The 27,276-nt window shown below is 39.8% G+C and overlaps 1 protein-coding gene across 8 annotated transcripts in view; it reads right to left on the bottom strand.

Moving 5' to 3' along the window:
• Positions 1 to 27,276, bottom strand: part of EBF1 (EBF transcription factor 1) — a 390,777-nt gene that overhangs the window by 117,354 nt on the left and 246,147 nt on the right. For 4 of the 8 annotated variants that reach the window (XM_043597059.1, XM_043597070.1, XM_043597099.1 and 1 more), the window contains exons 7-8: positions 25,833 to 25,914; positions 9,092 to 9,233 (exon numbers count right to left, since the gene is read on the bottom strand). In XM_043597059.1, the coding sequence (XP_043452994.1) occupies positions 9,092 to 9,233; positions 25,833 to 25,914 (224 nt within the window). The remainder of the gene's footprint in view (positions 1 to 9,091; positions 9,234 to 25,832; positions 25,915 to 27,276) is intronic. The other 4 variants (XM_043597081.1, XM_043597117.1, XM_043597090.1 and 1 more) reach the window with 1 other exon arrangement.

Below are 27,276 nucleotides of genomic sequence, written 5' to 3'. Positions count from 1 at the left end.
AGGTGAAGAGAAGTTGGCCTTGGATCTATCCTGTAAAATGACCATCACCTTGGTATTGGTGGCCACTCACCAGGGAAGTGTATGTGTAACACCTTAGGAGATAGGAGACCTCTCACAGAAATAGCTGGATTCAAATAATAAATCATCGGGACTTGAAGGAAGCTACCAAACTCCCCTTTAATGTGGAAACTGAGATCCAAAGAAATCAAAATACATATTTGAGATCACGTAGCAAGGTTGAAAGGTAGAGGCAGGCTCTATTTTTGTTTCTGAATGCGCAACTGAAAATGTTCAAACAAAAATGTTTCAAACCCACTCCTGGCCACTGACCCTAAATATCTCATCTTAATAAGATTGATGACAGATTGCAAACGCTTTCATTTGCATGTTCATATCCCTTGAATCCTCTGATACTCTCAAGTCAGAGAAGGTCCTATGACAAGTAAGTAGAAAGAGGCCCTTAGTTTGGAATAATCAGTCATGCAAATAAGCACAACTGGAATTATGATGATTTTGTATCCAAACATAAGATAAAACAATTAGGTTTACAAAAGTTCTGTCATTTCGGTCCAACATATAAGCAGCAAGCACCACTCCCTGCCTCCCACCATGCTCTTCCCTACACTCCGGGCTTATTAAAATAAGTTAGATGTGGCTCACTCATTTATTAGGTCATTCAAAATACCAAATACTGGACGTCTCCCAAAGTTGATAGGTTTGTCAAGAAATTCATATCAGAAAACAGCCTCCCCAAATCTATATCATGTTCCCATGTTATTTGCTGCATGAGGTTTAGCAGCCCTTCAGTCCCCTAACAAGGAGGCTGTTAGTATCCCAACAGCCTTTTAATTCACAGTCTCACAGTATTCCTCTGGTCTCCTTTTTCTCTACCTTGTATACATGCCAGGAAGCCCATATGGTCAACAAATGATTTCTACAGAGATGAGTTAGAACATCCTTACAAATAAATAAAATATTACCAGTCTCCTTCTTATCTTGCCAACCCCATAGAAAACATACTAGTCATCAAACAAAATCAGCATTTTTTTTATTTGACTAGCAGAATGTGGAATAGCCATGGGAAAAAAAATAGGTTATTACTGAAGGAAAATAAGCTATAAGGTAAACATACACAGTATGCCATTAAGAAAAAGAAGAAGATATTCTCTGAGTTAACTTTTGAAAGGTCTATTTAAGATACCAGCATAATTGCCTTCCTTGTACTGAGAAAAAGAACAGTGGAATAAGAGATGGAAAGAATTTTAGCATTATATACAGAGCAAGTAGTTGAAAGTACAGACTCCAAAGTCAGGCTTTCTGGGTTTGAACTCTAGATATACTACTTATATGCTGTGCAACTCTGGGCAAATAACTTAGCCTCTCTTTAATCTCAGTTTCCTCATCTTTACGAGGGGTGCCTCTTACTATGTGCCTGGCATAGTAAGGACTCACTGAGGATTACTGTCATTATTCTTAGTACTATTATTATGCAGAGGCTATGTGGTTAGGCAGACCAGGGGTCAAGTCTCAGGTCGGATTCTAATTAGTTTTGTGGCATTGGGTAAGTTACTGACCCTCTCTAAACCCTAGTTTTCTCATCTATAAAATGAGAATAGTAATTGTTATAGTTCATCAGATTTGTTGGAGGACTTGAGAAGTCAAATAACTACCACAGTACTGGCACAGAGTAAATGTTCCATAAGTGTTAGCTGATAATAGCAAATAACAACAGCAATAATAATAATAATAATAATACACATTGCCACTTGGCCTGGTCACCACTAAGCAGGGGAGCAAAGTCTCAGCATTATTTCTCCTTTCCCATTAGTGCCATGGGTAGTGTCAGATTCAACTAAGAATAACACAGATCACCTGCTTGGCAGTGACCTGTGGCTCCTGAAGACTCTTTCATCTGCCTGACCCCGAGCTTGCTGGCTATCAAGTCGCCAACGTTAGGATTTCTGGCGTTACCCACTTTATGGATTACTCTGGATATACACTGAAAAACAAGTCTCCACTTAACATCTTCATTCATTATCTTGACTTCTTGCCACGTAATTTTTTATTGCGAGGGAGGACAAAAGGCTACTTCCCCACTGCTCAAAGAAAAAGGCCTGATTTGATGCTTGAGAATCTGGGGCCTATGAGCTCTATTCTATGACACATCTGGATATTCTTAGCCCTAATGTTTGTCCATTCATCTGTCTTTCTTTTTCAAGTAGGAAAATCAATTGATAAGATGTAATGTGCCACTCTAAGTAACAAAGCATGACATCAATATTTATCTACAGTAACCTGGACCCTTCACCAAAATGCTTTTCCCTCAGTGGGCCTGACTGGAATTCTTCACCAAAACCAGTCATATGAAGGGCCACTGTCTAAGTGTAAAGCTCTGTCTGCATCTTTCATACCTGGCCCTCATGTTTTGAAAGTGCATTTCTGTCAGGAAGCTAGAGAGATGTATCTTTCATGATCTTTGGAATCCCAGAGAGACCCCTGCAAGCTGATAGCAACCTGAACTGTAAAGGCATCAGGAGTAAACTCCAAGTCCTCCAATGTCTTGTGTAACCCAATGACTATAAAGCTGTGTGCCCCCTGAATTCACACTTGCCTGCCAGCATACTGTGGGTAAAGAGCACCAAATAGATTTTGACAGAAACTATCTATGTGAATGTGAGAAGATTACATCCCCTTGCTAGGTCTCAGTTTCCTTATCTGGAAAATGACAGGATGCACTGGATGACCTTTTATACATCAGTGGCCCTTCACTTGGCATGAGCTGTCACTCACCCATTGACCACAGTGGGAGAGGAAGAGAGAAATTTGGGATAGTATGCCTTCTCTTCATTGTTTAGTTTATTTTCACTCATTCAATTTTAGTTTGGTGGGGTTAGACAAATAATATACATTTCATAGCCAAGTAACACAGCAGCCCTCCATTCTGAAGGCCTTAAAAAAGTCTCTGTAAGTTCAACAGTAGTCAATAGGTAAATTCTTTCTAAGCTACTTATGCAAAAAGCAAATCGATAAGCCAAAACCATCTGGAAAAAGAACTCTCAAAATGTTTGACTTTCTTCCTATTTTGAACACTTGCACTATTGATAAAATGAGGAGTGATCAGGGGGACGGCTCCCAGGCACAGCCAACTCCCTGGTGAGCTTCCAAGGGCCGGCAGGGAAGAGCAAGGTTATAAGCAACTCAGAGTGATCTTGCCCTGGGCTTTCATGACACACTAGGAGTCCATGTAATTGAAAATGAGTTCATCAAAGCCCTGCTTGGCCCCCCACACCATTTCACAATTGCCAACAACCACGGCCTGAGTGTCTCATGTGGGCCTGCATAATCTGGCCCTCAGCAGCCACCGTGGCCTCATCTCCTGCCATCCTCCCAGTGACAGGGAGCAACAGGAGTCATCCCAGTCTCCTCTAGGTTCCCTGAACTCACCTAAGCAAAATAGCCTGTGTACACACTGTCCCCTCTTCCTGGAAATTTGTTTCTGTCCCTTTTACCTCGTGAAAACTTACTCAGCTCTTTCTTAGGTTTCGGCAAAAATGTGATATTCTCAAAGAAGCTTCCCTGACACCTCACTTCCCCCCACCCCACTCCTGTTATGGTCCCCATTTTTATGCATAGCTCTCATGGGCTGGTGGAGACCGGGCCTGTATCTGCCTTGTGCTACTGTATCTCAGCATGGTGTCTGTCACGTACTGGATGCTTAGAATGAATGAACGGAGAAGGAGTGATTTGAAGTCGCAGTAAGCTGAGACCTCATTCCTTGGCTGGAGATCCAAAGAAAGTGCTATACCGGAAACATCCAGTGGATTTCTTTGTTCTCCTGAGGTCCTGTTTCTCCAAAGGCACCTCCAGACAAGGAGAGGCATGTGTCAACAGTTTCAGTCCAGAGCACCAAAAACTGTGCATGCTAAAAGGTCTAGAGATGACCCAACCCAGCTCTCATTGAATGCATACCAAAATGAGGCCACAGAAGCAAAGTACCTGCCCAGAGTCATACAGCTAGTTCATGACAGAGTCAGGTCCGGAATCCAGCTCTTCCCTCAGACAGCCCAATCCTCCCTCTGTTAGATCCGGCTGATATTTACTAGCCACTTCTTAGGGCCTCATTACACAGAAGGGAGAAGAGGGGGCCTCTCCTTTCTGTTGGAAGCTCCATGCTGTCTCTCAATTTGGAGTAATCTTCCCAAGCCTGAATCATCTTTCTCCACATGTCCATAAAACAACAAATTTAAGTGCAGCTGGGCACAGGGAGTCAATGGGGTTGGATACCCAGGGGCAACCAACAGAAGCAAAAACTGCTTCTGTCTGGAGCAAAAGGATTAAAGAAGGTCAAATGCTAAAGAGCAAGAATAACACCATATTGTCAGGGACAGCTGGAAAGGGAAACTACAATGGAGAGGTCAGAACTAACTGGTGGTGGGGAAAATCTGATTCTACTTCTCTAACGCTGTAATTACAGCAAAGAGATGGGCCCAGTGATTCTATTACCACTCTCTATTCTATAAAGTGTTTTTAGTTTGACCAAACCCTACTTTTGTTTAGGTTTGTTTTATGCTGGGATCCTGGCACATTTATACTTCATGTCTTTATCTGTAGAATTACTTTAAAGGGAAATTTAATTCATTTGTATCTCATGCCTACAAAACCTAAATTTCAACTGTTTTGCAATTTTAAAAAGCATGGGTATTTAAAATCATCTATATTTGAGCCAAGAAACTAAGTAGGATCTTAGGTTAGAACTCATTAACATTAAAGTGTTCACCTTCTAAAAACTCTTGATTAATAGGTTTACTGATTTTTCAAATACATATGATAACTATACAAATTCATACCGATTTAAAAAAAAAAAAAAACCTAACTATGCAAAACACCAGTTGGGGCCTTAAAACCAGAAAGGGTGCCTAACTGATGATCAGCTGAGCTCTCTGACCTGCTCAGATTTCCGAGTGATCACAGAGAAGGCATGTCCTCCAACCATACAAAAAGGGGAGAGAATAGAGGCAAAGGGAAGGGAGGAAAGGATAAAAACACATGCACGCCAAAAAAAAAAAATGTCCCCTAAAAAAAATGAGCATTTAAACTGCTTGTCAGAAGGCTTTCTGACAAAGCCACTAGAGTGTATTCACAGGCATTTGCATAAATGCTGCCGGTGAGTTCACCATAGCTGCTAGCGCTAATGGTACATAAAGTAATTTAGTCACTTCTCCCGGCATTCTGTGTCAGAATGATGAGCACCGGCACTTTGCCTTGTTGCATATTAGATCATTAGATAATAAAGTGTTAGCGCATGCAAGCTGACAGGGTCCCTGCACTATAGCTTTGTGAGGGCACCGCATTTTGCCATGGGGGAAAGAATAGAGAAACTGATGCCACAATTGGCCTTAAATTCAAGTAAACACAACCTGAAACTCAAGAGAACAATAATGACAGTATCAACACTCCCTAAGCCTTTAAAGATCCCCAGCATACAGTCCCCAGGAACTTGCCCAAATGAAGGGAAGACAGGGCAGACACATAAGCTAGGGTTGTACATTACCATGGGTGGCAAGAATTCTTCATCTTTGGCCCCAAGTCTATGCTTTTTCAAAAACTGAAACCCTGAGAGTAGCCACCTTCTGAAGCTACCTCTCTCCACAGCATACATCTTCCATAAAGCTACTGCTTAAAGACGAAAACTCACTAGTCTAAACTCTCCCATAAATATTCAGCCAAAGAAAATCTCAGTATTTATGAATGAAGAAAAAAATGAGGGAGAGCAATTACCATGAGCTACAGCGTGCCAGGATTCACTCTCTTTGGACCATGAAAGATTCTGTGAAATAAATTTGCCTTTGTGAACTCTCCTACTTGAAATCCAGGGGCAGTTATTTGAGCAGGGAGGTTTGGAAATCCATGGGTCACACAGGGAGGACTGCATGAATGTAAAGCATGGTCTCTATTTCTACTTATATGCAGAAACATGAGCTACGAAAGGGAACTTTCCTCCAACTGTCTGACAGGCAGGATATAAATAGAGATGTGCAGAGTTGCTCAAAATAATTCAGGCTACCTGTAAATGAGATGGTAAAAAGCCCAGAATGAGGAAAAATGAAGGCTCCTACAGGTCATCTAAAAGGTGAAAATAGCCAGCAGTCTCACTGTGCAGAGGCTGTCTGAGGTGGGGATGAAGGAAGGATTGGAGCAGCCAAGGAGTAGGGGTTTGGTTCTGGAAGTTTTAAACAGGACAGTTTCAAACAGGATTTTTCAATGGTAAGATAAAGTATTACCATACCCCCAAATCAACATGCATTAGCATTTAGGTCCACTCCCACACATCCCCAATGAAAGAGCCCAATAGTCATCCTTTGCTGAGTAGATATTTATGTATCAGTTTGAAGTGTCTAAATGAGTGGGTGGTTACGTGTGGTTGGTTGATTCATTCTGCAGAGAAGCAGATTTCCATGTTATTGTCATTACAAAGAATTTCAAGGTGTCTACCCTTTTATTCTTCTGGAGAGAAATAATGTAAGGCTTTGGTGAGAGCTAGGCCCCCTAGCTGAAGAAGACAGGACACGGCCACATCCCCACTGTTGGTTAACCATTTATTAACAAGTGAAATGTCATCATTTTCATGAACAATATGTTAATAATAACGCAGCCACTCGTAGACTGGTAAATTGGAGCCGAAGAGTAAAATATTGCCTTTAAAACTTAGAATAATATGATATTCCAATTGAAATATTAATATGTATACCTAGAAGCAAGGATATTTGAGCTGGGATGAAGCCTAGAGACATTTTGATCTAGAGATCTCAAACTGTTAGTCTATGGCTCTATTCCTCCTAAGTGGCATTTCCCCCTTCTTCCCTTCTAGGTTTAAAAATTTTATAATTAGTTACCAACAATTAAAAATCAGGAGTTTTTGTTCTTGCCACACTAGAACATCTGGCCCCACTGGGCCCTCAGTCCCCTTGGCCACAACTCTCTGTGGGACAATAGAGCATACACTTGCCCTTCTTCTGCAGTCTCCACCCAGCCCACTTCCCCTATGTACATGACCTGCCCCACTCAAGGCACACAGTTTTTTTACCCCTACAGATCATCACCTTCATTTTACCAAGAAGAAAACTAAGGATCCCCAAAAGTAAGGTGACTTGTTCAAGGTCACGTAAAGGTCAGAGGTGAAACTAAAAATTGAATTTACATCGAGTCTTTCCTCCATATCACAATGCAAAATAATGTTCTTGACCTCCATGTTCTAGAAGTGTCTTTCCTAGCAGGTTGTTTCTGTTGGTTTGTGTTCCCCGCCCCCCCCCACCCCCCACCAAGTAGAGGGATGATTTGCAATTTGCATGGTGTCATGTGGTCTGTCACTGACTTCCCAAGGCCAGGAATGGGAGCTGGGTATAGTCTGCACTTGGAGCACATTTTGAAACTATGAACCCATGACTGGTAGATTTCAAAGTGATAGTCAAGTCTGTCCTTGGACAGGGCAGTAACCATTGTAACTAACCAGCCACAGTCAAAAACAAGACTTCAGTTTTTAAGCCACTGCTCTCCAAATTGTGCCCAGTGAGTATATACCTAGTTTTTCCTCTTCCTTTCCTCTAAATACTTCTAGTAATACAATGCCTTAAGTGACTCCAAGGGTATTAAAAAGGCAATATTACTATAAAGTGAGGATCAGAATAATTTCAAGCACAGGAATGGAACTAGGAATGTAATCATGAGCAGGTATTTCAAATGGCCTTCTGCAAAAAAGTAATATCCATCCATCTCAGCACTAATGAAACCATAAAGAAGCGGCTTTTGAAAGATGATGGTTTACTTTAAAAAGACTGTAAAACTGGTGAAGAAACCCTTCTAAGCGTGTTACATCTGGCTAATTAATAAAAAGTAGTTTGTATATTCCTTAAGTGCAGGAAAAAAAAAACAGGCAAAAATAATGATAGTGGTATTTTTATTAAATTAGAATGCTGGCAGGGAAGGGGGTTTTCTACCTTTTGAATTATATCATGGACGGCTCACGGCCCTTGGAAAAATCAGACAATCAGGTGGTAATTTGTGCAGTAGTGTTTTGAAAAGAATCCTGCTGACCTAGCAAACTAGAAAGTGAAGTAGAGAAATGGGTTTAGAGTTTAACTTGAAGAAGATAAGAGACATTCTAGCATGGTGATTGGTATTGAGTAGAGTCTCAATCATTGTTTCCTGGATGGATGGTTGGATGGATGGTTGGATGGATGGATAAATGATGAATAGATGGATGGGTGGATGGAGGATGGATAGATGGATAAATAAATGGATGAACAGATAGGTGGATGGATGTATCAATGGATGGATGAGCAGACAGAAGGAAGAATACATTACATATACGTGCAGTACAGAAACATTCAGATGTACATTCAATCTAGCCCGTGGTTCCTTTGAGTGGTATTCACTTTCCTTGATTCAAGTTTTTATCTGGTTTCCTCCAGTCCTCTCAAAGCTACCACTGATTAGCCACAAATTCAAGACAAATGTGATTTCACCTAAACAAAGTCCACCTACAGAAAGCAGGCTCTATTATGTGCTGATGAGGAGAAGATTATGCACGAGGCACAGGAGGGACATTTGGTTTGGGCTTCAAATTCAGAAAATGCCTCTGACCTAGATTTTGGACATTATCTCCAAATGAGGTTCAATATGAAGTTACAGAGGTACACCAGCAGGATTGTAAAGATGGTGGAGTTTATTAAACAACCAAGTCAGTTATAAACTCAAAATGTACCACAATATTTATGACCTTTCTTTGGCCTTCCTTTATTTTTCAGTCAAGTGGGAGCCGAAAATAAAGCAGTGATCCAGGTCTCCCTGGAGACCCAGTCTCTCTCAACCTGAAGGAAAGATGCATCAGCCATTTCCAGGGTAGAGAGATGTGCAACAAGAAAGGCTGGGCCTCCAAGATGTCTTCCTGTCTTTCAATACTTAGTATCAATAACGTTCAATAGAACATTTGAAATTCGAAACAGAGTAGAAAATGTGGTGGAGTTGGAAGAAAGAAACCAAATAGATTCACAGTTAAAGTAGCAATGCCAACCAATGAAAATGATTTGCCTACCATGTTCCAGATAAGAGGGCGTACCTTCCGAGGGGTCAAGCCTCCGAGCCCTCCGCCCATGCTTAGAGTTATTATGGACAAACATGTTATCAGAGACTGCCAGGACATGGCCATCCACATTGACTGTCGTAGACACCACGACCTGGAGACAGAAGAGAGAAATGAATGAACATTTTAATATAAAAGCATGGAGGGTAATAAACTCAAGTTAAATAAATAACAGCTGGGAGCTGAAGAAAATTGCATAGCTATTTCACATAATAACTGGTGCTTATGCTGTACAAGTCTAACAAGAGGAGCTATTGATGAGTGGGTCTTTGGCATGGAACGCTTTTGATGCAGTTTTAAGTAAAATTGCACAGTTTATAGTTATACAGCAGAAGGTACACTGTTAACCATAATTTTAACAAGAGGATCTTTATTAGCATATTTTTTTACACAACGGTGGTTGTGTTTCACCTAAATTACCCTTCAGTTTAGACACTGAAGCAGATATCACAGTTGATCATGCAAATAAAAATCTTTTGAATCTTTAAAATATCCCCCCCCCTCCCCCGTCAGGGTTAAGAGGATAGAGAAATGAAAAAGAGAGGTTTCAGTGAGACCTGGGATGCAGCTTTCCCTCCTGGGCGTCTTTCTGGTGTTTCTTGTACTTTTTTCTTCCCACATTACTTCGATTAATCAGACCAAACTTCCTTCCCCCTCCCCCACCCTCACCCCCATTACCACCAACAGCACAATCCCTCCCCAAAAGATCATTGGTAATGAAGGGTCTTAGATCTGTGTTTTGAAGCCAAAAACAAGCAAACAAAACACAACAAAACAAAACAAGAAAAAGAAATGGTGCCTTTGGCCCAAGATGTAATTCAGGTACCCTGGCCATCTCATAACTGACTCTGAACCCAGTTTGTCAGAAGGGACACAGGCAAAGTTGTTTTCTCGGAGAACTTTGACTAAAACAATGAGAAAAAAATGACCTACACTTCTCCTTATATTAAATGGGGAAGAGGATTAAAACTGAAACCCACAGAGATATGTTTATTCATGCGACCTCTTACAACCAAATATAATAATTGTCTGTAATTGCAGCTTCAGCTCCCACCTCATGCTTTGACATGGGAAACAGCAATCAGCCAGCTCCCGTTTAATCCACCTATTATGTTGACTAATTAACTTTCCTCGACAGTTTATTTCTTCCTCCATTATCAGCCCCTGTCAGCCGCAAGCACCCTGCAGCATAGGGGGGACCTCAGGCTCTTTGATTGATCACCGATAGATTGACATGCAGATTAATTTAATTAGAATCACCTCACTTGAGAAATGAAAGACAAAGGCAAGAGGGCTAATAGATCTGCTCTCATAATGAGGCGAACCTCCAGAGCCGAGGCTGAGGATTTCTGATTTATTTTGCTCAATTCCCCAGTTGCTTGGAAAGACTCTCGCTTTAATTGTTCTTGGTTTTGAGAGGCATTAGCCTCTGAAGAGGTGAAACGCTTTACAAGGATTGGCACACACTGAGGCCCCAGTTTCTGAGGAAGCCTTTTCGCCGACTTCTAGAGTCTGGTGCAACGCCGCTGTTTCCTCCCGTGACTTGAGCAGAGGGCAAGACGCTGGATCTTGGCCGAAGCCTGCCTGTTGTCTGCCCAGCCTAGTGGAGTGCCCCCCAACCCCACCGACGCCAACCATGCTTGCAAGTTCCACTGTCGGCGTCTTTGACCTAAACGCAACTGGGGAAAACATGGCGGAGTCCCCTTCTCGCAGCCTCAAAGATGGCAGTGAAATGCAGGCTGCGAACACGCTGCTCCCAATAGTACCGTGGAGTTGGTTGGACTTGATCTGATTTGCCTTAACCTGGTTATTAGTTTTCGTTCGTTTTTTCTTCCACGCCCTCCCTTCTGTAGACGCCAGGCCCTGCTCCTTAAATCAAGCCCCTAGTGTCGTTCTGACCCGGATGAGGAAGTCAGGAAACAACACACGTGGTCATTCCACCCTGGGGTCTCCCAGGGATGACTGCAGGACAGGGCTTCTGGGGGTCCTCCCACGAGGCCCTCTCTCATGGTCCTCTTCTTGACTCCTGGCCAGACCTGGATCTTCCCCTGATTTTATTTTTTAATTCCATTTTATTAAACTACAAAGTAAACAATTGAGAGTCCATTCCGGGACTCAGGGTTTTGGCCTCAGTAATTGTGAAAACCAAAATTCCAACTAGGGCAAGTCATTGATGGGAGGACTGCGTACACTTGAAGCAGCAGTTTGCAAAGTGGTTTTTCTCTTTCTTCATGATTGACCAACCAGATCTGACACAGCCTGAACATTATGTGTATGCCTCGTCAATTGTAGGGTAGTGTAAAAGGAGGAGGAGGAGAAAGAGAAGAAAGTGGTCCATTCTTTTATTTTCAAAAAGTATTATGTGCCAACGTAGAGTCCATATTATTTAAGGCAAGAGAAACTCACTTTCTTTTTAGTTAGGGAGGTAGGACATTTATAATTATATAACAGAGCTGGGTCTTTCAAAGAATTTTTGATTTACTACGAGACCACAATTGAGTGGTCACTGGAGTCGTTAGCTGAAGAAACTATAAAAGGAATCCCAAACGGTATCTGTTTCCAGTGTCAGGAAATACAGAAAGTTGTTATTCTAGACGTCTGTCTTGAGAGAGGAAAAAAAAAAAAAAAAGCAATGACAATTCACCATGCACCTGTAAGACAAAATGCTACAGGCTTAGGCTTAAAATATTCAGTATCGTTTAAAGATGTTGTCATCTAGTTCTTACATTGAACAAAAATGACAAAAACGGTTAAGTTAAAAAAAAAAAAACACAACAACAACCACACTCTATGTGTTTTTTTTTCTTTGCAAAATAAGGATCACCAAGACCACTGTGTGACAGAATCATTTCACTGAAGTTTCAATTCAAATTGGAGAAGGATAAAACAGAATCCTCATGCGTTTAATTTCTAGAAAATAAACACCTAATATGTTCCTCAAAAACTCACGACAGTACATTTTAACTTCCCGCTTCCCAAAATAATTTCTCTCATTCCAATTTGTGAATGATGAAGATATCTTTAAATAAAACATAAGCTGAAATTAATCTACAGAACTTGTAAATTTTTTAAAAATCTGTGAGATGCAGAGGGGGCACTGAAGTGTCCTTTAAAAACAGGCCCATAGTGGGAAGGAAAGGGCCTTCACAGTTTAACACAAGATTAATGAGGTGCTGACACATTCATGCAGGCAAGGGGACAGACAGGCCTGCCAACTCTTCAACCTTCCCAAATTTTGTCAACAAAACACAGCTTGAATTTGGGACAGGTAAACATGGAAAATGATTTTACATTTGGACTCAACACTTCCCTCTCTAACCCCTTCCTCACTCTCCTACCCAGGGAAAGAAATGAAGGGAATATGAGGAACAGGTATATTTAAATTTTTATGGTATGTGTTATAAATAAGTCTTTACTTTTTAGAATTGTACTTTCCAATACAGTAACTACACATGTAGCTATTTAAATTTAAACTAATTAAGTAAAATTTTAAATTCCATTGTTTCTGAGTCTCCATAGCTACATTTCAAGTGGTTAGTAGCCACATGCAGCTAGAGTCTACTATTGGACAGGACAGATATAGACCATTTCCATTGTTGCAGAATGTTCTATTGGGCCGTGCTCCTGTAGAATGGTTTTGAAATAAATTGTTCCAATTTATTCATGAGGATGTCCGAGTTATGTCTCCTAAAATAGGTATTAGTCTAAGTTGACATGTTTAAGGTTATGTACAAGTATATTTTTATCACTATATTTTTTTAGAATTAATTTTCTATTTAGGGCATAGGTTTCTAATATAGCAATCCATAGATATACTGATGAACACCCGGTGTGTTCCATGGTACCTTCTATTTGGGTCCATCCCCCCAGGTGAGGGCTCTCAGCATGAGGGGATTAAAAAACAAAAAACAAACAAACAAAAACAAACAAACAAACAGACAAACAAAAACCAAGAGAAATCTGCAGGTACCCATGGACTTTGGAGATTTTACATTAACATCTTGGCTCATCTCAGTGGCTCAGAATCTCCTCTGTTTTATCCAGGAACTAGATATCCCTAAACGTTGTTATTTTTACAATTTTACCCTCTCAATTTAGAATTGGGAAAAATTCAATACAAAATTTATGATGCTGGACTCCCTATCTTTCCTAGGTGATGTGACTCTGGCCAGGTTAACTTAACCCTAAACCACAGTGTTCCTGCCTCTCAAGAGGAAAAAATAATAACAATCCCTGATTCTGTGAGGCTTCCATTATTTAAAGTGGCCAGCATGGCTCCTGGCTCCTACGGAGCACTCAAAAAATGTTAGTGGCAGTAGTAGTGTAGTTGTTGCTTTGTTGGTGATACTCCACAAAAAGTTCAAGATAATGTGTTGGGCTGATCATCTGAAGCCTAAAGAAGACCCAGTATAAACTGTTATTTTAAATAAAAGGATACAGAAACTATCTCTAGTATGTTCACTGCTTTATCAGTCTAACAATGAAATTGTACAATTTTAAAGACCTTTGTTCCCACAACATATAATTATATCATTTAGGCCTCGTGTGAACTGCAAATTTCACTGGTTTATATAATTTTACTGCCTAGAACCCATTGGCATCTTAGCTTATTATATTCTAGGCTTGAAACCAAACAAAATCTTATGGCTTTGAAAATAATCTATAAACTAGACATCAATTCAGTCTAGTTTCATATGAATCAGGGGTTCTCTGGGAGCTTTGTTATTGGTATTTCCTGCTATCATTCTTCAGGCTGCCCCTGTTTTCTGCATATCAGGCAGGAGACCTTGTATGTCCCAACTAAATTATCTAAGATTCGTGAACCATAATCTCTGTCTCATGAGCAGATTTTCAAAAAGACAAAAGCAGCTAAAATCCAGTCATGGGTGGAAGATCACATTAACAAAAGTAGCAGTTCATGGAGAAGAAGGATTTATGACAAAAGCAACCAAAAGAGTTGAAATCTGTATTTTTAAACACTTCCAAAACAAATATGGAATCAAGAGAAAGATTAGATCATAAAAATATTTTCAATGCTTAAATTTAGAATATTTTAGTAGTAAGTACCTCCTTCCAAAAAGTAACTACTTAAGCAAATTAATTTTGAATGATTATAAAATTACAATTCTTGGTTTTCAAAGCTGATATATGGTAACCCAGTGTAAGGACATTGGTGCTAAAGTTGGTCTGTTACGTGGCTTTCTTACCTTTTTGTTTAACTTATTCTATGTGTGCATTAATTCGGGACCCCTAATATAAAGCATTATATGCACAGGCTTCAAGTACATGGAATAGAAAGGCATTAAGCAATATTCCATTGGCTAATACTCAGTAATAAAAAGAAACAACGTATTGACACACCTGGATGAATTTCAAGAGAATTACGCTGAATGAAAAAAGCCAGTACCGAAAGATTACATACTGAATATTACAGACTTATTTCCCCCCACAGCCCCTCAAAATTTACATGTTGAATATCTAATCCTCAGTACCTCAGGATGTGACTGTATTTGGAGACAGGGTCTTTAAAGAAATGATTAAGTTAAAGTAAGTCCCTTAGAGTGGGCCCTAATCTCATCTGACTAGCATCCTAAGAAGATGAAATTTGGTCACACAAAGAGACACCAAGGTGTGCTGGCAAAGGGGAAAGACTGTGTGAGAACACAGCAAGAGGATGGCTATCTACAAGCCAAAGACAAAGGTCTTAGAGGAAACCAAACCCACTGACACCTTGATCTTGGACTTCCAGACTCCAGAACTGTGAGAAAATAAATATCCATTTTTAAGCCACCCAGTCTGTGGTATTCTGTTATGGCGGCCATAGAAAACAAATACACTGCATCATTCCATTTACTTAACATAATTCTGAAATTAAAAGGTTTTAGAAATGGAGAGCAGATTAGTGCTTTCCAAGGGTTAGGGACAGAGGGAAGGTAGATGTAGCTACTACAAAAATATAATAGAAAGGACCCTTGTAGTGATGACAATGCCCAATATCTTTACTGTGGTGGTAGATACACAGACCTTACATGATAAAATTTTACAAAATGAAAAGCATACCCATATGCAAATGACCACAAGTAAAACTAGAGAAATTTGAGTAAGGTGGTGGATTTGTCAATGTTCATATCCTATATGAATATGGTATAGTACTATATAATGTTGTACTATAGTTTTGCAAAGTATTACTATTGTGGTACTGGGTAAAGGGTACACATGGGATCACTCTGTATTCTTTCATACATCTACATGTGAGTCTATAATTATATCAATAAAAATCCAGCTAAATAAAAGGCATCATCAATCAAGATGTCCTTTTATAGGTGAATGGATATGCAAACTGGTAACCCATAGAAAGGAATATTATACAGCAATAAAAAGAAATGAGCTATCAAGTCATGAAAAGACATGGAATTTTAAATACATAGTGCTAAATGAAAGAAGCCAATCTGGAAAGGCTATATACTATATGATTCCAACTACATGACATTCTGGAAAAGGTAAAACTATGGAGATAGTAAAAAGATTAATGGTTGTCAGGGGTTTGGGGGGAGGGAGGGATAAATAGGTGGAGAATAGGGGATTTTTAGGGCAGTGAAACCATTCTACATAATATCATGCATTTGTCCAAACCCATAAAATACATAACATAAAAATCAACAATAGTATAAACCATAAACTTTATACTATGTTACAATAATGTGTCAATATGGCACATCAATTGTAATAAAGTATTAGACTAATGAAAGATATTAATAATAGCAGAAATGGGGGGAACATCGGTTTGCTCATAAGTTAAGTATCCAACTTCAGCTCAGGTCATGGTCTCATAGTTCACAGGTTCAAGCCCCACACTGGGTTCTCTGCTGTCAGCACAGAGCCTGCTTTGGATCCTCTCTCTCTCTCTCTGACCCTTTCCCACTTGAATGCATGCATATGGGCATGCATGTGTGCTTTCTTTCTCTCAAAAATAAATAAATATTAATAATAATAATAATAGGGGAAATGGGGGAGAAGAATTGAGGGAGTCTTTGGAAACTTACTATACTTTCCTCTCATTTTTCTCTAAAACTAAAACTACTCTGCAAAATGAAGTCTATATCATCAAACTTCTACTCCCAACCCTACACAGCCCACAATCTCTACTCTACCTGCCTGCTGAAACACCCTTTACAGACTCCTCAAAAGACCCAAGAAATCAGCCAATCTAGTAACTTCCAACTAAGAGTTTTCAAAAATAGTAACAGGAACAACACTGCAGAGAGGGAATCCTAAATTCACCCATAGGAAGATAGCATGCTATCCATAGATAGCATACATTCAGTAATTTTCCTTTGTCAATACAGGATCAAATCATGTGCATGTGGAAACACTGGTTATCTCATGCCCATGAAAGAACTCTGAATTGATGGAGTCACATGGCTTCAAATAATTTTAAAATGGAATGTGATTCTTAATAAATGCCATTAGGATAAAAAAATAGGTTGTCACATGAGATTCATAGGAGAAAATGATAAAAGAAATTCTCAGTAGTTATGACACTGCATATTTGTTCAACATGTCTTTTTAAGGCTTGGAAAACTGACCCCAAGAAGTTCAAAAGCATCCTCAGGGTCTTAAGACAAATTAAGAGCAGAGGCAAACCTGAAGGGAAACTTTCAGACTCCAGGTCCAGTTCTTACCCACAACAGCCTCTGGACCCTCAATACAAACTCCTGGCCTAAGTCCTTTCTCTCCTGAGTCTGCTGGTATCTTCCAGTATACATCTCTGGGGTCTAAGTGATTGACTACACTTTAAGTATTATATACATAAAAATGGTCTGTGGCAGTTAGGAGTTAGGTCTTCATTAACTTTGTCCTTTAAAATATCCTTGACTGATATGGAATGAGATCATTTCTGAAACCTGCCTGATTGCCAGTTTCTATCTGGTTGAAAGATCCCAAATAACTCATTAAAAATTATGGAGGACGCATGAACCTACAGGATGTAGCAGAGCAGAACTGCAGGAGAATGGGAGTGAGTAACTGAATTAAATCTACTCTTTAAGGCTCAAGGCAAAAATATCTCCTATTTTAACAGTAAGACAAGAGCAGACACTTCTAAATCCTCAGATACTTACATTAAACTAATTTGGACCTTTGGACACTAAACTCAGCTTCTGTCTCCTGAACTGTGACACATGCTCACATAAAAGCTCCTCAGTGACCTGAATCTTGTTCCCCTCTCTGTGGATCAGGATACCTTTGATGACTCTTGATGGTGTCATTGGCATTTAACAGGTGCTCTCCATTTATGTGTTCCCACTGGCTATTTTAAGTAGCAGTGAGCCAAAACATACAGAATTGCCATGTGTGTTCTCTACTAATGACTCTATGACACACGGAGGTGAAAATTGGGAGCGAGAAAATAGCATATTAGTCAACAGCTCAGATTCTGGGGTCAGAGAGTCCTGAATGTGAACTGCAACTCCATCACTTACCAGTTTGTAACCTTATATAAGTCACTTAATCATAGGAGTAAGTTGTGTGCCTACTATACTCCAGGCATTATTCTGTATACTAGAGAAGCAGCAATGTACCAAGAACTTAGTGCTTATCAGGGACAGAAAGGGGTTTTCCAACAGTAAGTAAACAATAAAAGAAAATTTATGAATGTGAAAAGTTCCAAGAATAAAATACAATGCGGATGGAACGATACCTAGGGGAGATCTATTTTTGATTGGGTGATTAAGGAAGGCGTCTCTGAGGAGGTGATGTTTTAGCTGAAATCTGAGTAAAAGAAGTAGCCAGCTATTCAATGAAGTGGCAGAAGAATTTCCTAGGAAGATGGAATTAGTAAGCGCAAAGATCCTGAGGCAGGAATAAGTTTGGTGTATTCAAGAAAGAGAAAAGAAAGAAAATAAGGAAAGACAATGTGCTCCAATGCTTGTTTGGAGCAAAGGAAACAAGGGAAAGAGCAGAGGAAAAATAAGTAAGATCATTCATGCAAAACACCTTGTACAGCGTCTCACACATAATAAGAGCTCTGTAAGTTACAACTTAAAAAGCAATAGAATGTAAGGATATCTTTTGTTGGTAAGTCTCAATAAGTATAAGCATCCTCAGAACCAATATCCACTGGCAACACTGATCAAACCAAACACTTTTAAACATCTATCCTTTAATGTATTTTACATTTCTTCAATAGCGACTGTACTTAATGTAGAAATTTATTTCCCCTAAGTGCAGAGCCACCACTCACCAAATCGCATTCATAAGGATTCCTTCTCAGTGATGCATATTTTCTGCCAAGGCCCAGCATAAGGCTCATGCCAAGATACATATTTGCCCAATAAGCTGTAATGGTTTAATATATCAGGTTGAAAATCCACCATTTGTATTTACCATGTTATGTGAATTAATCCTGTATTCTGAAACTATCATTAGAGCTGCTTTCAGTATAATTAATCAGCGTGGTGCATCTTGAAATTATTCTGTATGAAGAGAGTGATTGCAGCTCGGGCCCCTAGCATTCTGTTGGTAAAGAATTTAATTGCGAGATGCGCTATTTGTCAAAACAATATGAAACGGGGTGGGGGACAGTGGGAAAGAAATAAAAAGGATACAAATATTTCCTTCTTTATTTAAGTGCCTTTAAAAACAGACTGAAACCGCAGAGGTAGGGCATGTATTTTAAGAATCCTCTAAGCATACCCTATAATATATTGATTCAGAGCCTCTCTGGGCTTTTGAATAAATAACAAGGATTCTCCAAAATTTACAGAATCAGAATTCACACATACACATAAAAAAAAAACAAAAGCAGAGAGTTGCCTTTTACCGTCATTTCCCATGTCATCATTTTTAAAAGAACACATTTTTGGTGGGAATTCGGGATGAGTAACCTGGTGGTTTCTCCTGGTGGTTTCCCATCCCCCACACAAAATGACTAATGAGTGAAAGAAGATTGTTTGTCTCCTCCAATAAACATGAAATAAACATGAATTTAGAGCTTGTTGTTCTCTCTGCTCAGAAAATTCTTCTGGCTCTTCTCAAGATGATTTATTCTTATCTGTTAGCTCTTGTCTTAAATGTCACTTCCTCACAAGTTTTCCCTGGTCACCCACTTTAAATTAGGTTCCTATCCCCTATCCCACATGTATTCTCTTTCATAGTATTAATAGTCTTTAGAGCAATAATGAAAATGTTTAACGATTTGTAATTATTCATCTGTAAACATTGCAGCAGCCAATGGTAACTGTTACCCACACATCCACTTCCTCTCTTCCTTGGGCTGTACAAGTAGATACTTGCAGGTCTCTCTGTGGTTATATATGGTCGTGTGACAGACTTCTAGCCCATAGAATATGGGCAGATGTGACAAGGGTCATTTTTAAGACCAGGTTTTAAGAAGTCCATGACCCCCTCCATATACTCTTTACCCTTAAGCTGGATGGATGGAGACAATGAAGTTCTAGAGGATAGTGGAGACACAAAACAAAAAGAGCCCCAGTCCCCAAATCGCTTCATGTACAAGATCTGTCCACTGACCAAGAACACCTGCCTTGTACTGTTATGTGAGCAAGAAATAACCTGTTGTGTATGAGCCATTATATTCTTTGTTCTATTTATTATAGCAGCTAGTATCATCCCAACTAATAGACCCCAGCTAGAATATGATCTTCATTAGGACAAACACCCTGTCTTTCTTGTTCATCATGATATACTCACCATTTACTACATCAATAAATACTGAGTGCATGCATGCATGAAGGAAGGAATATGTCTTAAATTTATGTTCATATATAGTCACAGATCTAACATCTATACATGAATATAGATTTGTAGCCTATGGAAAATTTTTGTTGAAGAGATAAGATGAATTTGGAAATGATACCAGTCCCTAGGTATTATGGCATCTACTGTGATGACAGCTTGTACCCAATTCTTGTCCCTTTCCTCACCATCCTCATGCTGCCAGCCCCAACAAGGAAAGCTATTGATAAGGACTTAAATCTTAACCTGGAATTGTCTAGCTCCTGTCAGTTAGAAACCAGACCCGTGACATGGTTTTAACACCGTCCTTTGACATTAGCATCTTTTTAGTGTCAAGATGAAGAAACAGGCTCTTTAGTCACAGTGAATTTCTCCCTGTCATGAGCTGTTTCCATCCTAACCTACCCCCACCTTTTCCCTTCCTCCCTACTTCTTCACACCCACCAGAACTGAATGAAGCCTATATCCACTGTTGTATTAAAGCAAGTTTGTTACCCAAACCACAGCCTGGGCATTTCAAAAGAAAACACCCATTGTAAATTAAGAAGAAGAAGAAAAAAATATTGTACCAGATTTTCTACAAGGTTTATTCCATAATGCCTTAAAGTATGAACACAGCTGAGCTCTGCAGAAAGTGATTAATTTCTTGAAAACGCTAAGGTCACACTAATTGACATGACCTGTGTAATTAAGTAGTCTCTGTTTACACACCAGAAGCTCAGCCGCTCTGAGGCTGAGTTTGCTTGACAGAATGTCTTTACATGTCAAGAGATCAACAACCTTTCTTATGTCCTCCTCAGTCACCTACACAGGCCCCTGATTGCTGTTCAGAGGAGACATGCTCTGGCATGGCTGTATGAAGATCAGGCTGGCCTGGTGAGCATACAAAATGAGATGAGAGGAAAGTGGCATCCATGACTGTTGGAGAGAGCCTATTTAACAGTCAGAAGAGCATGTTTTTCCATCAGATGTCTCTAGGTCTAAGGTTTTCAATAACTTAGAACTGGGAAAAGACACATTGATATGTCAAGGGTAGACCAGAGTTTTCTCCTGCCAAAAAGACACTTTCTCATCCCTTCTCAGAGGCAACAATAACATAAAATCAACTTCCTAATGGTACACTATGAGAGAAATGATGGAAATTATACATCTTATTCACAGGCAACGTTCAACTAGTGTCTCTATGACACATCTCTGTCAGCCAGGATAGCTGCAGGGAAGACTGATCTTTCCCCCACTTGGTTCAGTCCTAAGATTTGGGAACTGCAGTATGATTTTGTCACAGAGTACTCTGAGATATCTGGAGCCACTTTACTTATGTTCCATCTAGGTGATGGGTCTTTTTGGCTCTGGAGAAGTGGCCCAAACCTCCCTAGGTTAGGTGAAGCTCAAGCAATCTTCTGAGTAGTAGCTTCTTTTTCTAAAGCTCATACAAATAAAAATTGGCCAACACTGTAGCTCTGTTCAGAAACAATATTCAAGTTCTTCTCCTTTCATGCAACTCCACTCTCTGCCTGATGAACTTTGGTGGTATTCCAATGTTCTTCATGCAGATGGTATCTTTAGGCCTATTATAAGACAAGCAGCTGGCTTTCCTGAGATTCCAGCATACATTCATGGGTAGCACTATGGCTCTTCGATGTTGACAGACTTCCTTATTTTCTCTGCAATAAGGGTCTTCCTATAGATACTGAACAAGTTCCTTACTGCTCTACAACATTAGATAACATCTGAGTCAGAATGATGAGTTAAATCACTGCCTCCTTCCTACTTAGTAAATGTGTGATTTTGAACAAGTTCCTTAACCCCTCTAAGCCTCAGTTCCTCATTCCTAAAATTACATTTCATAAATGTAATATTGGCACATTCCTAACAGGGATATTGTGAAGATAAAATGAAAACTTATGTAAAATACTTAACACAATACTTCTCATATAATAAATTAGTTTTATCATCATCATCATCATCATCATCATCATGGCCAATGTCCATACATGTACATCAAGGTACACATTTGGGGATGTATATTTATACACACATATATGGAACACACTGAATGTTGACAGAAATATAAACAGTCATTTCCCCAGCATTTAATGTAATCAGAAGTAAACCAAGATAGGGAACATAAGAAGAAAAGCCAGCTTGTGGTGAAAGCACAAAAAAAGAAAAGAAAGATGATGACAATGGAGTTTGGGACCCACTGGGTGAAAGCTCCTAGAAGTATCCAATAGGCAGCTGGACTTCTAGGTTTGGGTCTAGATGTCAGGTCTCAGGGAGCCTGACTTAAGAGTTCTGAGTGCCTGACTAGTGGTTAAGTTGCTGAGAATGGAGAAGATACTCAAGAGAGCCTACAAAGTGAGAAAAGATCTGGACCTCTAAAGAAAACTTAGGGAAGAGCAACATTTACGGGAGAGGAAATAAAGAACATCCCTTTGTAAAGGCTGAGAATGAGTGAATGTTGTTGTGTGGAATCCGAGGAAAAGATGGGTTCAAGAAGGATGGAATGGCTACAAGCATGAAATGATGCAGAGAACACAGGAGGAAATAAACATGAAAGAAACAACCCAGGGGAAAAACTAGAAAGGTTCAGTAGGGCTATTTGAGGTGTTACTTTAATTTTATTGAGGCAATTTCTCCATTCTCTAATTGCATAAACACTCATGTGCCAACATGTGTAAGACCACACGCTAATTGTGGAAAAATTATAATTAATGAGACATGTAAACATACACAGACACAAAACAAAACGAATCAGTGTTCGTTCTGCCACAAGCTCCCTCTATCCTCTCCCAGGAAGTGACGAGTGGGTGATGGGAACAAAGCAGGTTAAATCTGAGATCCAGTAAGGAATTTGTCCTTGCTGATGGGAAGAGCTCTTCTTCAATGCAAAAATTAACTCTGTGGTGGTCAAGGTTGCTGCCCATATTTAGAGGAGTCTACCTACTTGAGGACAGTTGGAGACTCACAGGGAAGAGCATATGTATTTGAAGGACAGTATGGACCTTGTGTCAGGCAGCTCTCATGCCTTATAACAGAGAGCACTCATTGGGATGGTCACACTGTCACCAAGAAGAGTCTGTCAGAAGTCATCAGGTATAGAACTGAACCAATGAATCTCAACTAGGAGATTCACTGACAGAGAACACTGACAAATGTCTGGAGACATCTGGGGTTGCCATGACTAGGCTAGGGCATGAAAGAGTTTCTATGGATAGAGGCAAGTAACAAACTGTTAAACATCCTACAATGTGCAGGACAAACCTCCCCTCCCCCATAACTGCATAAGGATTATGCAGTCTAAAATGTCAATTGTGCCTAGGTTGAGAAACCCTATACTGAAATAATGATCCAGTTTCAGTTTATCACAAGTACTTTCTCTAAAAGCTTACATTTACATTTTATCATTTGCAAATTAGTTATGCATACAAAACCTTGTTACTCATATGTTGTAAAATAAGCAGAATGATAATTTTTACTCCATCTTAGAGTTAAGGAAACTGAAGCTTTCCAGAAATTCAGTTCATGCCCCCTCATCTCAGTAGCCCTTCTACTAAGTGAAGAACAACTATTTTATCTGCAAAAATAAAGCTTTCTAGACTCTATAAAAAATAACAGACTGAGTTGGTTTCTCATCCCACATGAGAGCTACATCCTATAATTTAACACCTTTAGACATTTTACTAGCAGGTCCTATGAGGGAAAACAAAGCCTCAGAAGTCTTATATAAATACTCTTAGGTCCCCAATGTCACTAAAGTCTACCTTTAACTCTGCTGCCCTGAGAAGCACAAGAAAGTTGATCCTGATATTTGTAAGTCATGGCACGTGTCTATTAGACATGTTTATTAAACATGAATTGGTTTGTGCCTGGATATGCCTTGCTATGATATAACCCAGGCTCGGTCAAGGGAGATAGATATATGGCTCATCTTGGGGCCAAAGCAAGCTGCAAAACAGTTTATAATGAAACCCAATCTCATGTTTCAAGACACTGAGCAATATACACCTAGTGACATCACATGTTTTGTTTACCAGCAAAGCTAATCCCACTCTACACACAAAAAAATCATGTGTGGGAAGCAAAGCACCCAAGTCTACCAACTTGGGGTCAGCAACTAGCCAGGAGAAACATTTTCCAGGAAACTAGGAATCCAGGGATTCTCTTCCTCAGATCTCTCAGGACAAAAGGTGGCAAGGCCAAAATGATTTTACAAAAATTCTTCAGAATCTTGGGAGAGAATGGCTTCTTTCTACCAAATTTGTCTTACTAGTCTCTTTCATGAGACTAATAAGTCTCACCTCTCAAAAAAAATCATCTTGAAGACAAAGAGATCTTGACATCTAAAAATCAATGCTTGGAGCACCTAGGTGGCTCAATTGGTGCTGGACTCTTGATTTTGGCTCAGGTCATGATCTCATGGTTTGTGGGTTCAAACTCAGTATTGTACTGTCAGTGTGGAGCCTGCTTGAGATTCTCTCTCTCTCTCTCTCTCTCTCTCTCTCTCTCTCTCTGCCCCACCCCTGCTTGTGTTCATTCTCTCTCTCTCAAAATAAATAAGTTAAAAAAATTTTTTTAATAAAATAAAATAATGAAAATCAATGCTCAGAATCATCCCATCCCTTTCTCCCATGTGCGAATGTACAGCTAAAATTCTTCAAGATCCTCTCAGAGATCATACACGTCAATCTACACTTCATGCTGATGAAATATACCCAAGAATATACTTTAAACACCATGCTGTTTTCACTGAAAGATTATATGGACATATATATCATTACATCACTCTGATAGGAAAACTAACATTGATCATGCAAAGAGTTAGCCATAAAATGAGATGGAAGGCAACACAAGTCTAGAACCTTGCTCCTTAAAGTGTGGTCCATGGCATTGGCATCATTTGGGAGCTTGTTAGAAATTTAGAGTTTCAAGCCCACCTGAGACCTCATTAGCAGTTTAACAAGATCCCCAGGGCATTCTTGACACTTCTGAGTTTGAGAAGCACCACTATCTAGAACTTAGCAACCTTTCCTAAAACCCAACTACCATTTTGTGTCTTCGAAATTAACACTTTACTTTCACATCTTCTTCCATCAGTAAGTGTATAATTATATGAGGTGAACATACCACCCACATATGGTGGCAGATCTGACTGCTGCTTGAGGACCTTCACACATGCTGTAGAAGGACATTGCTAACACGCAACTGAGTGTCACCCATATCACTCTAGATGTGCCCACCTGCATCAGGGTCCATTTTTTTTTAATTTTTTTTTAACGTTTATTTATTTTTGAGACAGAGAGAGACAGAGCATGAACGGGGGAGGGTCAGAGAGAGGAAGACACAGAATTGGAAACAGGCTCCAGGCTCTGAGCTGTCAGCACAGAGCCCGACGCGGGGCTTGAACTCACGGACCGTGAGATCATGACCTGAGCCGAAGTCGGCTGCTCAACCAACTGAGCCACCCAGGCGCCCCAAAGGGTCCATTTTTAATAGACACTTACTGCTGACAATTTCCAGGATTGGAAGAGGAGTACAAAGAGAAAGGAAAGAAGAAGAGGGCATAATTCTAAAACAGAACAAAGATCTTATTTAAGAGTTTTCTACTTGTAAAACTTTAGAAAGAATGCATCATTTCTATGTACTTCACTTACCCTGAAGCAGTTGAAGCCTAAGAGTCCATTCAGGAAGCCAAACTAGGCTCAAAGGACATCACTGTCTCAAACAGTGAACGCAGGTGGTTTGGTCCCAATTCTTCCTTCATAAAAACAACTCCAAGAGCACAGAGACCTGGGGGACCAGGAGCCTCACCTGCTTTTTACGTCTGGGGAAATAACTAGACTCTATATCTTCTTCTGCCTAAGACTTTTTTTTTTTTTTTACCCTCTCCTGATACTCATGCCATTATTGAAATTTAAGAAAGACAAGACAAACCCACCTGGAATCTCCGCATGTCACGTGGATTTCCTGCATTCTTTAGGCAATTTTGGTTACATTTGAGGAAAAATTTCAAGAAGAACCTGTGGAGAAACAAATTATCATGGTTAGCATTTCAGTCCTGACACAGAAGGGGGGGGAGAAAAAGTAGTAAGCTGCGTCTGGGTTGTGCATTCTATTCTCCGCAGATTTTCTGAAATATTTAGAATGGTGTTAGAGTCACAATTTTGTTTAAAACTTTAGCCTTTGTTTTGCATCCAAGCTGGACTTGTTCTGTGAAAGAAACACTTTTAGTGCTGCCAACAGATCGCACAAAAGAATTAAGCCCCCAAGGAAGTATTTTTACTCAGAGGGAAAGTCTTCACCGTAATTTAAGGTAGGTTCCAATTGGGTGTAATTGCCTGAGAATTACTCATGGTCCCCAACAACATGTAATTTAAGCCCCGTAAATTAACAGATGATGAACCAGCAAAATGTATGCTGGATGAATATGAGGACATGGTAAACACTTTTTATTTCAGCATCTCCAAATAAAATCGTCTAATTAGTAGTACCCACGAGAAGTAGATAAGATTCACATACTGACTGAAGTCCTTTGACTTCTCAAGTATTTCCTGTATGTTTTTCTTATACTGCCTACTATAGACAAAAGCTATTTTGCGAATGAATCAGAACCTCACTGCCACCTTGGTCCCTGAGTTGGTTCTAGGGTGAGATTCATGGGTTTTACTTGCTAGGGTGACCAAAAGTCCCAATTTCCCAGGAACAATCCCAGTTTACACCAGCTATATTACTGTAAATATTATGGTACCCACGTTAACTCTCAAAAGTGTCCTGTTATGGATGATAAATTAGATGGCGACCTTATCACTTATTTCTTTCATTGTAGTTGTTAAAGTCCATTACACAAAGACAGCAGGTATCAAAGATGTACCATTAGGAGATTAATGCTGGCAATCTATACGTTCTTCATTTGCTCATGTTTGGGGAAAGAAGCATTTTAAAAGCCACCCTAAGTTCTCCATTCCCTTTTACTTTTAGGCCTACAGATTTCAGGCCCAAATATTTCCCCAAAACACCAGAATGCATTAAAATGCCAGTCAGTTAAATTTTTCCAGCATGTTCTTTTCTTTACCTTTCTCCCACTTCAAGTCACCTTTTCCCACACTGAAGTACAAAATTCCCACCTCAATGCACACAGTCTGTGAAGAATTATCAAGCCATGATGCCTCAGTCTGAATTTAGCTCTGAGCACAAAGTCTATTAACCAAATAACACAGGGGTCCTCAGTAAGGAGAACATAGCACAAAGTCACACGAGGTTTAACTGGTTTCTGACTACTGAACTGAGAGAGGTCCTAGAAGAATCTCTCTCCTCCCCAGTCTCTTAGAATCTGGCAACAGAAGAATATGGTGTGGGAGTAACTCTGAAAAGTAACGATAACT

The sequence above is a fragment of the Prionailurus bengalensis genome, chromosome A1 (genome assembly GCF_016509475.1).
Source record: "Prionailurus bengalensis isolate Pbe53 chromosome A1, Fcat_Pben_1.1_paternal_pri, whole genome shotgun sequence".
Taxonomy (NCBI): domain Eukaryota; kingdom Metazoa; phylum Chordata; class Mammalia; order Carnivora; family Felidae; genus Prionailurus; species Prionailurus bengalensis.
This window is presented reverse-complemented; position numbering and strand designations above follow the sequence as displayed.